This window comes from Pelecanus crispus, chromosome 7 (assembly GCF_030463565.1).
Source record: "Pelecanus crispus isolate bPelCri1 chromosome 7, bPelCri1.pri, whole genome shotgun sequence".
Lineage (NCBI taxonomy): Eukaryota > Metazoa > Chordata > Aves > Pelecaniformes > Pelecanidae > Pelecanus > Pelecanus crispus.
Window position 1 is genome coordinate 4,848,553 of NC_134649.1, and position 12,272 is coordinate 4,860,824.

Consider the following 12,272-nt stretch of genomic DNA (forward strand, 5'->3'; position numbering starts at 1 on the left):
TAGGCTACAGTATCAACTCAGACTAATAGGGGTTAGGGAAAGAATCACTGCAAAGCAATCAGTGCTCACCTTAAAGATATTTTAAATCTTTATCTACATGAGGGCAATATTCCCTGAACCATATCCCAGTTTTGAGTCCCTTCTATGACTGCACTGTCCAGCAGGTCAGGAAGTCTGTGTAGGCTTGTCTACTTGACTTGTGAATCCTGCAGACCCATTCACAACTGCTACAACCATAAAAACTGAAATATTTTTAAAAAGATGTATTGCTACGAAATGTACATTACAATGGAGAATGCTTCCACAGCATATCTCAAGTTAATTAACGTGGAAAGAAAACCAAGAGTATTTTACTGCAGAACATTTTAATTAAGCTCTGGCTTTAGAGCTTTTTCCAATGTTTACTTCTACAGCACTGCTATTTGGTGGTGGCATTCTCCTGAAATCAGGGTTAAGACCATCAGGGGAGGTATTGGTCTTAGGTAGTATTTCCTTCCCAAGGCACAGAAGTACCACACATGTGCTGCACTACCACAAACAAGTCAATCCCATCATATCGAAGCCCTTCACTGTCTTACAGCAGTCTGAAACAGGCAAGTGTGGTAGCCTGCATTAAACAGTCTAACAGCAGCATTCTTGCTGTCTTGTAAATAAAAGATATGTCAACTTTTACGTGCAATCATAGGACAGAGGCTTTAGATCTGAAAGGCTGCTAAGTTAACAAAGAAAAAAAATCCTTAAGAACATGATTTGTTCCATAAGGTGTTTTTCTTCCTAAATGAAACCCCAGTGTAATTTCCTGTATAATTACCCTTGATGCAATCCTGCCATTGGAGTTTCCCTCAAGGGAAAGAGTTTTGGGTAGACAATGGTAAACATAGGCTGGCTGCAGCGGTGGCAGTGTCCCAAGGGACAGTGCAGCAATTCCAAGAGGCTTTTGGGTAGTGAGATTGGAGTCAGAAAGTTCAAATCTAGAGAAGAAAAGAAAGAAAAAAAGGCTTGTAACAAAACAATTGCATGATGAAGTCAAACACAACAAGCATGATCCACGAACAATTCAGAAAATCAGCTGTCTCGCATTCTTAAGACTTTGTCAAAAGAACAGCAAGGTAACACAAATTACCGCAATTAGGGTGAAGCGTGTGGTGCTTTCCAGGTATAAGTTCAAAAAGTTAAATGTATAAGTTTAGCATCTGTGGGCAAGATTAACTGGGCCCAAATACCCAGGTGCAAATATTATAGCTCAAGCAAATAATAAAAACCAGTACTGTATCATAAAGCATTTCTAGACACAAAGATGATCTAGACAGGTATTTAGTAATTAATAACAATACAAAATTCTGAGAAGGACATCAGTAGTTTCTTACTAAAATATTTCAGCAACGACTCCAGCAGGATAGCTAAGCTCACTAAAAAGCCCAGACTCAACCATCAGCAAAAAGGGATCTGGAGTATTTACAATTACTTGAAATACAATCCAGCCCAGCATAATTCTCACAGGTCCAACCAAAGAGACCACTCTAAAAAGATCAGCACATTCATCTCTTAAGTGTGCCCCCACAGTTTACCAGATGCCATCATTTTCACCAAAAGGGACTCCAGGGTCATTTCATGGGAAAGAGCAATCATTTTCTCAGGCTTGGCCCAAGCCACGCCGTGTTTTATAATTTAAAACCAACATGCGAATCTACATCTAGAAACTGAAAGACAGCCAAGACAGGTGAATGAGTTCAGGTGCTGAGCAATTAAGACAAGATGCAGTACCTGATAAATCAGTTTTGCGATATCACACTAGTTTCAGCTTTCAAACACTGTAAGGTTTAACCCCATACACAATGTGCCACAACATCCTCAACTGAGATGACAAGTATGACGAACATTAGATTTGCATCAGAAGGAAAAGGTCACATTCTGTAGCCAAGCAAAGATTGAGGAAAAGTAGTCCAGTTGCTTCTGTCATACTTACCTGGAAGCCGCCAAGTATTTAACAGCACCCTTGAAACTGCAAATTTAGGCAGTGATAGATCAAATCTGCTACTTCAATCATATGTGCCACCTGCTTCCCCAGCACACCATTATCTTATACCTGTCTGAACTATGCATTACTCCTGCTTCACTGAAATGTGAGTGTCACCAGTGGTAACGCATATAGTCTTTAATAAGGTCACTCAGAATAAGGGATAAGTGTCTGCGTGTGTATGTATATATAAACATATAAAAAGACTACATATTACAGTGTAGCAAACTAGAAGTAGGCAAGATAGTTAAATGTTTCACCACCTTTTTCAGGTTCTGCACCTTGGCTGCAACTAGAAACAGTCCTCACAGCCTTGTATAAACCATCTACAAACCATTTCTTAAACTGATTTTGCAATGCTATCTTGCCATTCCCGAACCAAGCTTCACCAGCATCTTCAGGAAACACATTCACAGTCATATTCCAGAAATTACTGTGCAAGTCACAACTGGGTGAGAAAAGTAGTTACTGATGATTTAAAAGATCTTGCATCTGATGTTCTCAAACTCCTTTTCAAAGACTAGAATTTTGCAAATCAAAATGAAACAGCATTCGTCATTGTGTAATTTTGGTCCAGCTGATATCCTGATACTGAACAACTAAAAACCTTCCCTCTCCCTTCCATATGCAGAAATATAAAAAAATACACCCCCCCAAACCGGTCAATGTTCTCCATGTCAGTAAATACATTCTCCACAAAGCAGTGCCGTTTCCTATGAACACAGGCTTGCATGGCTATCCCACTCCTCAGCATGAAGCTTCTTCCCTACAGCGTATTTGCTGCAGACCTCCTTGTACACTTTTGCTGGCAAAGCAATAGTTTAGCAGTTCTGATTACTCCGGTGTCCATAGCACAAGTGACCCCTTATCATACACCCTCTAATTTTTCCATTCCCAAGATGCTGTGAATAGGGGGGGAGTCACAATACATCCAAATCTGATAAAATCTGAATCTGCAGGTTATCATCAGATATTGCTAACTCATGTGATTGCATGATGCATAACCAGATGAGCCAAGGGCCACTGTACAGCAAAGAGTCTGAATTGGGGCAGAACTAAAACAGCTCAGCTGTCACGCTGTACGGAAATGGCCAAGGGCTGCTAGCATTTCTTCTGCCGTATAACAAGTCTGCCAGTTTAGGAGTGTGCTGCCTGGCAAGAAGTTGCATTGTTGGCTGATGCATCTAATCTTGCCTTAGGAACTGTATTTCTCATCTCCTATTTCCATTAAAGAGTTTCTCCTGCAAAAAGCGTCCTCCTTCATGCAGTCCTCAAGAAAGAAACCATTTGTAAGCACCACTCAACCTTAGAAATAGTCTTTGCATCTCTGTTTTTTCATATTGGACATTTTTGTTCTAATACAGCATTTCAAACATAATTTGATTAAATACATCTTTTAAAAATATTAATCCTTGCACAGCTCTTTGAAGAGCTGTTTGAAATGTTCCTATCACTGCCAGAAAAGCACTTCCTCTTTCTGTAATCTGAAGAATGCAGAAATTTCATACCTTTTAAAAACCTGTAGTAGGTGTTATAGAGGGTCCTCATGGCCAGTTCTTGCAAAGGCAGCACATGATCTGTTTCTGTCCCTATAGATTTCACCTCTGCTGGCAGAAACACAGTTAACTGGCCTGATGAAAAAGAGAGCAGTTTCACCTCTGAAACTTGAATTGGAGAACCACAACTAGAAGGACAGAAGACATTTAGAAAGTGGTTAGAAAAACAATAATAAAAGTAACTTTATGGGGAAATGCAGATGACCAACCCAAAGTACGCCTGATACTGTTCTTCAGTGCAGCACCCTTCAAGGATTCCTTGCAGAGTGCAATAGGTGTTGACACACATTTTCTATAGATCCCCACCTTCTGTGATGTGCTAGTCACGGGACATCTGGAGGTCTTTACTTATCAAATAACATTCAAAAGCTGGAGAAATGAGAACACAGTCCCAAGGAGGTGAACCAAATGCACTACGCGTCCCTTCCTTTGCCAACGTGCTAATCCCTGAGTCTCCGAATGCCACTATTACTAAATATTTTACATAGGGAAGTAGTTTCATACCTAACAGTTGGCTTCCTATGTCTTGGATCAACCAGTTGAGAATGGTAATGCGTTTCTCAACTATAATATGTGAGGCAAACTACAACCACCAAAAAATGTAATTTCAGTGCCACTGGGTGATTCTGTACTATACCTTTCCCCATCCAGAGAGCTCCCTTGAGGGTGCAGAGGGGGAGATGAGTGAAGGAAAAATAAAAAGAACAGCCTAAGCTGCAGTGGGAAGATACCCTAGTAAGTCTACTAGCCTTGTCCTTCCCAAATCAGGTAAGAAAAAAGGAAGGTTGTTTGGATCCAAAGAGAAACTTAGCTTGTAGTGAAAATAATAACTCTTTACATGATCCCTGTTGCAAGCTATCATACCAAAGAGACACGCAGAGGAAAATTCTGCTAAGAGGTTGGGGAAGTCAAGAGGGGAATCGGAATTGTTTATGACAACTTAAATTTGAAGCCAAGAGCAACTTGTTCGGGCCAGTCCTAACTAATGGAACAGAAACACAAATTTGTCAGCCTTCCCAGATATTGGACCTAAAACTGAGGTAACTACACTTGACCTTATCAGATGTGAAAGTACTTCTCTGATAAAAAAGAATCTCATCTCCTCTGATTAAAGGAAAAACAGCCCAAAGAAACAAGCAAAAAAGAGGAGCAACAAACAGCAAGTCAATAAGCCTCTTGTTAAATATTTAATACTTTCCCACAAACCATTAATCGGGTTAAAACATAATTGGGAATTCAGAGATCCAGTATTCCAACAATCCACTCCCCAGCAATCCATGCCCAATGAGTTAGCTGTCACAACAAATAAATGTATACTGTTGTATTTTCAAGCTGATTAACCCCTTACCAACCTAGCTAGAAGACACACCCATAAACTCACTACAGTTTCTGCAGTTCAGAGCTGGGCCATCTGGTCTACTTTATGTAAAGGGTCAGGCTATCAATGCCTGACCACAACACTGAAAAACAAAGTAAACAAGCAAAACAGACCATCAAGAGGAATAATCTAAGATATATACACCCTTAAATCAGGATGGATTAGGGAATGAATCTCAACCTATGAGTACTACTGTGTGCAAGAACAAAGAACTGAAAAAAACCCACACAAAATCCATGGAGATTAAAAAGTGGAATAGAGGATGGTCTCACTAGCTGGAAAAAATGGAGCTGCAGAAGAACCCTGGTGAATAAGTAACTGGGGAAAAAAAGCTGTGATTGCCTATTGGCTGCCTTCAACAAGACTGACAGATACCTAGCTGGAGACTATGAAATCCAATCTGCAAAAAATAAGATCAAAATTTATTTTGAGTGCTGAGATCATCACCCCTTACATAAAAGACTTTCTCAGCCAGTCTGACTGCAGGATTCCCAGACAGAGATTCATTACTTACACAATGCAATTTACATTCTATTTTCAGAAATCTAGCTTTATATTAGTAACAGCAGCATGTCAGATTTTATTCTCCAGTGGATGACCAGACAGAGAACTAAAGCCTGGATCTTCGACTCTCGCCTGACCCATGAAAAACCTGCATTGGTTACTAATGCTTTCTTGGAAAGAACACAGAAATTCTTCACATGACCATTATTACACAATTTTAATGTCACTCAGCACACTATCAAATAAAACCTTTGGTTTCCTAATAATATATATAAGTGCTCTTAAAATTTTCCTTAAAAATAATCTATTATGTTTCAAGATGGTTTCACAACATAAAGACAAATATCTGTTTGGTAAACAAATATTATTTTGCTTACTAAAAATATATTTTTAATTCTTTATTATTAAGGAAAATAATTATTATTATCATTTCTTTATTCCACAGAAGCATTACAAGAATTAATTTCATTGGAACACTTGCAACTTTTTTGGTCTCTTCTATACTAGATTTATAATACACTCCATCAGAGATACTAGCAGCTAGCCTCACTAGCAGTGTACACGTAATGACAGCAAAAAGAACTGGTAATACCTTCACAAAAGGTCAGTGAAAAGATAAAGTTATTTTGACTGAGTATAAAATAAGGACTTAAAATGGTAGAAAAAAGTAGATAGACGGTTGTTTAAAATCACCTGAAATAGGCAGGACAGTTGGACCAAAGTTGTTGGAACATTTCCTGCATTGTCACTAGCGTTTTTGGTCACGATCAATATAATTCTATTACCTTTAGGGTCAATTTAATGTCTGTCTTACAATTTACAATCAGTTCTGAAAGAGCAAAGGCTAGAAATTTTTTCCTGAAAAACAAAATTAGTAGAAACTTGAGACTGCACACAGTTCAGCAGAATTATAATCCAACTGCAAGTATTTAAATATCACACAACCAGCTGACACGGGAATATTAGAAAAACCTTAAAATGCCAAGACTCAGCATATTGCATATTGCAGTAGAGTGCAGGCTGTAGAGAGGGAATTTATATTTAATGCAAGATTTGCTGAGAGCAAGCATACCAGAATTTTAAAATTAGATGGTAATGGGGACAATCCTCTTCTGATCAGTTTTACACCAGTAAGGCTCCATTCATCAGTGGTGCTGATCCTAATTTATGCTAGTGTCAGTGCAGAAAGAATTAAGCTAGTGTCCTAGACAGACCACTTTTTTCTCACATCCTAACCACAAACATGAGACAGCCTAGGATATTTTTAAAATGCACATGTAAAAATATACCTGTCAATCCGTAATTCCTAAAAAAAGCTACTTATTTTATTTAGTAGGTACCAAGACCTACAAGAAGCTGATACTGGGATGTAAAATGAGTGAAGGAGCTGCATGTAACACTCCAAGATATAGCCCATAACTAACAGAAATGTGAGAACTTAAGAACTAGATAGATGCTGTAACACATTAAAAAACATTTTGTTCATTCTTTAGTTCTGGAAATTCTGTGAAGCCTACATTTTTGGCCAACCTTTAAAGGCAGCTAGGCTTCAGCTTGAGGCCTTACATTATCATTAAAAATTCCTTCAGAATAACTACACTGTCTGTATGGCTTAATACTAAAATATTGAAAGTCAGCAATTAACACAGAAGATTTATTACAAAAATGAAACGGAACTGGGAGCTGCAGTAATCCCCTCAAAGTAACACCAGTTCTGAATCAATCACACACACAAAAAAAAATCACTTGTATCATACAGGCAGATATTTTGATAAATTTTACAAGGAACAGGTATGCAAGACATCTGAATTAGTTCATACCTACCCACTGCAACCAATGACTTTATTATACAGATAAGATGGGAGGCCTTTTAGATGAATATTGTTATCCACATAAACATACTGTAGCTCCCGAGAGCGACCTAAATCTGGGTTTAGAAAACAAGAAAAGAGTCAGAGGGCGAAGGGATGACATAGTGACAATTATAAGCAAAGCAATTCTCTTTAATTATAAGCAAGCTAATTGGACTCAATGTAAGCAAACATAAATTAGTACTTCTCAGTTGTAAAATTTCAGGTAATGATTTTATTATGGATGAACGGAAAAGCTGTTTAGAAAATAGCATTTAAAATTACTAAAACAAGACAAAACCTGTTTTCAGTAGCCCTGAAAATCCCATTATAAATAATTAAATTTTAACATTGACAAACTCTGAAATCAGTGCGAAGAAGCAAAGGGACAATTGATTTCAGATCAACAGTCCATACTTCAAGTTCATAATTTCAAACCTGCTTCCATTAACTGGCCTTATATCACTGTAATCATAGCTTCACTATGTTTGGTAAAGTGGTAAGGACATAAACAAGAATGCAATCTGTTCCACCCTTTCTTTTCTCCAAGAAGAGATACCTGTTTGATTACATCAGCCGTAACTAAATACAACTAGTAATCATTTAGAAACATGTCTGTGTGATGCAGTAAAAGAAAATATGCAAGCATTAAACTGCAGAATATTATACAACAACAGTTGTGGCTACAAGTAAGTGATCAATACATCTGAAGGTGTGCTGCTTACATTATTTCTGTTAAAATATTCATGGCTGGCAGTCAAAAGAAGCAAGTACAGCATGTTTAAGCAATACCTTCACGGACTAAAAATATATGAACATACCTCCAGATAGGAGCATATAGGTATAGAATAATTTTATTTTGTTTAGAAAATTAAAGTGGGAAAATGGAGCAAAATTAAAAGGGAAAATTTAGGCTTCTAGGAAGAATTCTCAGAAACAAGAATTTTGCGTATCAGCAAGATCTAGTCAGTGGTAAAACTGTCTGCTATCAAAGGAAATGAAAAACATGCTGATGTGAGACATTTAAAAAGACAAACCAAACGGTGAACTAAAAAGAATAGTCTAAAAGTGTTTTGAACTAGCAAAAAAAGCCAACATGTAGGATCATCCAGGCAGCCAATTTCATCTGTAGCTCCTGTGCTGTTTGAGCTACTTGGTTAGGAAAAGACATACGCATTTAATACAAAGCACAAACCAAGTTTGAAAGCCTCTCTGCCTCGAAGGGGATAGCTGCAACCCAGATGAGCTGCATTATGAAGAAATTAAAAAAAAACCCAAAAAACCCAACCAAACCACACCCAAACCTGTATGCCTCTCAACTTAAACTTTTATGAGTATGTTATAGAAACTAAGCAAGATAAACAAGCATTTGGCTGAATCAGCCTCATTGCAAGACGATACTAATATTGACTAATTCTGACTTCCCATCTTTATCAACTGTCAATTACCTTGGGTTGGCATAAAGATAAGAATAACCAAAGAAATTAGCATAGCTTCCGTCCCTTTTGTAATCATGGCCAAGAACAGAATAAAAATTAAAACAATTTCCATGATATTTCTATTCAGAAATTCTATTTCGAATAATGATCTTTTATCATTCCCTACTGTGACGATAGGTAATACAATCCCTTCTTTACTGTTGAATAGTTTTATTGTACACACAAGCTCTGGACACCACTTAGTGCAGAAAAAGCAAACGATTTTTTGAGTGATCCCCCCCCCCAACATTTGGCCATCTTAAAATACATTGAATGTCTTCAGCTTCACCCACTTGAATGGCAGCTGTAAGCACCAGAAACCTTAAAAGCTCACACTGAGGAGGAGCTTCAGAGGGTGTCACATTATCAAATCTCCGATATAAAGAACAAGTGATGATACCAACAGAAAACAGATTCCTCTTCCGAAATAAAAATGCTAACAGAAAAACTGAGAGTTTGGGGCTTTTTTCTTTAACCCAGGCCCTTGCCCTGCAACAGTCTGTGGAGCTTTCAGGGACCATAATCTGGCCTTTGTTCAAACCAGAGTCACTGGACGTCAGGGGACATGTTCAACCACCACGTGCTTCTTTGACCCTGTCCCAGACACATTCTAGTTCACAGAGCGATCTGCTGCATCCATCAACTGTCCTGCCCCAAGAAGCAAGTACAGATCTCTCTGCTGACTGATAGGCACTGCTGTGAGATGCTGCTGTGCATCATTATGAGTTAACACCTCAAAAAGATGATTTATTTTGGCTCAGTATTGCAGGGCTGAAAATAGTTTAGTAAAGTTCTGGGATATTTTTAGATTAAACAAAAACATTGTTATCCTACAGTGAATAAAAATATTGCAATACCGAGGCACTATAACACTATAAAATATCGTAAGGCTGGAAAAGAATCAGCCAATAAAATTTAAAGCAGATAGCATGTGCACAGCACACCTAATGCTGAGAGAGTATCGCCTCATGTTGCAGAAGCCAATTGTACTAAGAAGAGCAGAAAACTATGGGTTGCTGGGGTAGCTTGAATGTGCTACTGTTTAACTTACTAATTTAGAGAATGGAAGAAAATTTTTAAAAGAGGCTCATCTTGCTCATTTCTACACAGATGTATGCAAATGGGCTGAAAATCAGGCAAGTCAAAAAAAGCCCTAAAGCTGTTCTTTTCATATGCGTTGAGGGGGGAGTTAGGCTGCATCTCATCTCTTCCCTCTGTCTTTATCTTATGCTATGTTTAGATTCTAAGTTCTGAGTTGACTGCATTTCCTAGGTAATTAAAGCAAATTTTTGGATGTTAGACAAAATATCTCAGTAGGAAAAATTCAATTCCCAAAGCCAAATAGCCTGTAACTATAAATGTTCCTTTGATATAGTTTCTTTGCATTAAATAACCAAGCATCTTGTGGTCCCCAAAAGATTTTTTTTTCCAGTTTCAAACACTATCCATAAAGTTTAAATTTAAATAAATCATCACTTTAAAAAGCTCTTTGTATCCCATCCACATTAATTTTTATGTCTTATATCAGTCAACAAATATTGTTAAAAGTTCTCTAAAAACCACGCTTCTGAAGAACTTTGTAAAATAAGGAAGCTGTCCATCTATGAAAAGGCTAAAGCTACAAAGAAGGTTTTCATGTGGCTTTTGCAAGCACTGTACTGTGTCTAAAACATTTCCACTTTCCTCCTTCCAGGCTCCCAGATCAAAGACCTTTCTCCCAGAAATGACCAAATGCCATGAGTCCTGAACAAACCCCAATTCTAATTTTTTTCTTTTTCCTTTTTTTCTTTTTCTCTCTTTTTCTTTTTAATTTAACCTCAGGGCCTTGGCATATGCATTCCACATGGTGGAAGATGGAACAAAAGCTCTTGTGTGTCTGCACTGATGCTCTTTTAACCATACTGTGAGGGCAAGGACACAAAAGCTTCATATACTGAGGTAGAATAAGACCTTTGTTTACTGTGCACTGATAATTACTAGACCCATTTTCTAAACAAAAAGTGCACATAAACCCTCAATAAAGAGATATAACACTGAATATTTGCTGTCATAACATCCACTGTGTACTGCCAGTACACTTGAGAATTTATGGCCTATTTTATTTGTACTTTATTACATAAATCATTTTTATTTTTGCAGTGTCATCAGATTCAAATTTCTGCTTGCAATGGAATTTGTTTTCAGGCATTGGAGCATTTGCTAACAGTAAAAATTTAAAGTTAGATTTCTATCAGGGGATAATTTATATTGTAAGTAGATTGATATAAAATGATCAGTAGTTCCATCCGCCATTCAAGAACAGAATTCCTAAAGGCTCTTTATTAGGGCAGCATGAAAGGTACCCTGACAGTAACAGGGCTGTCCAGAATGGAGATTCCAGTTCAACTGCCACACACAATTTGTTTGGTTTTTTTTTTTTTTAAATATTTATTAGGAAGGCCCAAAGGCTCAGATCCACACAGTTTTGGTTTTTTGAATATAAACTGGAACAGTCAACAGCTGAAAAATAATAATTTTTTAAAAATACTGGCATAGCCAAGAATTAAGTGTATTCTGCAGAACAAATGACTAATTCACTATTGTTTACCCATCTGCTTGTTTATGTACCAGTTCTGAAAGTCAGAGAGTGGCATCAGGTATTTTTATTGTATTTTGTAGAATTGATTAATAGTGTCACACTTTTTTTTCTTAAGACGCATGTGCCCACAAACTTAAAAGAATGTACAGGACAAAAAACTACATACTACCTATCCAACAGTGCTGTGAAAGTACTGTGCTACTGCTGGAATAAATCTTCTACCCATCAATCTAGGAACAGGAAAATGAAGATTTCCATTACACTTAACAAGAGGCTCTACTGGCAGCTACAAGGGACATACTTAGATGAGGAAGAATGGATTCCTTGGCATAGTAGATGTCAATGACCATATGAAATAAATAAAGTAAATCACACTTTAAAAAGCATTAAGCAATATGTTCCAAACATATTTCTTCTACCATGGACGTGTCTAATAAAAAAGAGGAAAAAAAATTCTGTGAGATGAATAAAATGTCTGCTTTTCAACTCAACTCCCTAATTGAAAAAAACTGCTTGACAATTCTTGCTTGAGTATCACTTGTAGATATTTCTACAGTATCTTTTGTTGTTATTTAATGCCCTTAACTCAGTCATTAACTAGTAAAGTGAAGGTGGATGTAAGGATACACACAAAAAAAAACATTAGCCAACACGTGCAGCTAGCAGAAATAATGCTACAATTATGCCTTAACTTTAGTAATACTCCAAGAAAAAAATTTTCCCATACAACAGACGATAGATTTAATCTTTTTGCTTTTCAATGCACTAACTCTCTCTTCTACTTTATTTCATCACATCTTGACCACTCTGAAGCCTGATTCCTCAGAGGAAGGATTAAACATTTACATTTATACTGTGCTGCTTTTCCTCTGAACTCTAGGATTTATGATTCAGTTTCATATCCACAGATA

The 12,272-nt window shown here is 37.3% G+C and overlaps 1 protein-coding gene across 7 annotated transcripts in view; it reads right to left on the minus strand.

Moving 5' to 3' along the window:
* Positions 1-12,272, minus strand: part of LRRC28 (leucine rich repeat containing 28) — a 54,637-nt gene that overhangs the window by 6,604 nt on the left and 35,761 nt on the right. For 5 of the 7 annotated variants that reach the window (XR_012831191.1, XR_012831190.1, XM_075713776.1 and 2 more), the window contains 3 exons: positions 7,280-7,382; positions 3,526-3,701; positions 812-971 (listed from right to left, as the gene is read on the minus strand). Coding sequence is in view for 5 of the 7 variants with exons in the window: in XM_075713776.1 (XP_075569891.1) it covers positions 812-971; positions 3,526-3,701; positions 7,280-7,382 (439 nt within the window). In the remaining 2 variants the exon portion in view is untranslated. The remainder of the gene's footprint in view (positions 1-811; positions 972-3,525; positions 3,702-7,279; positions 7,383-12,272) is intronic. The other 2 variants (XM_075713773.1, XM_075713774.1) reach the window with 2 other exon arrangements.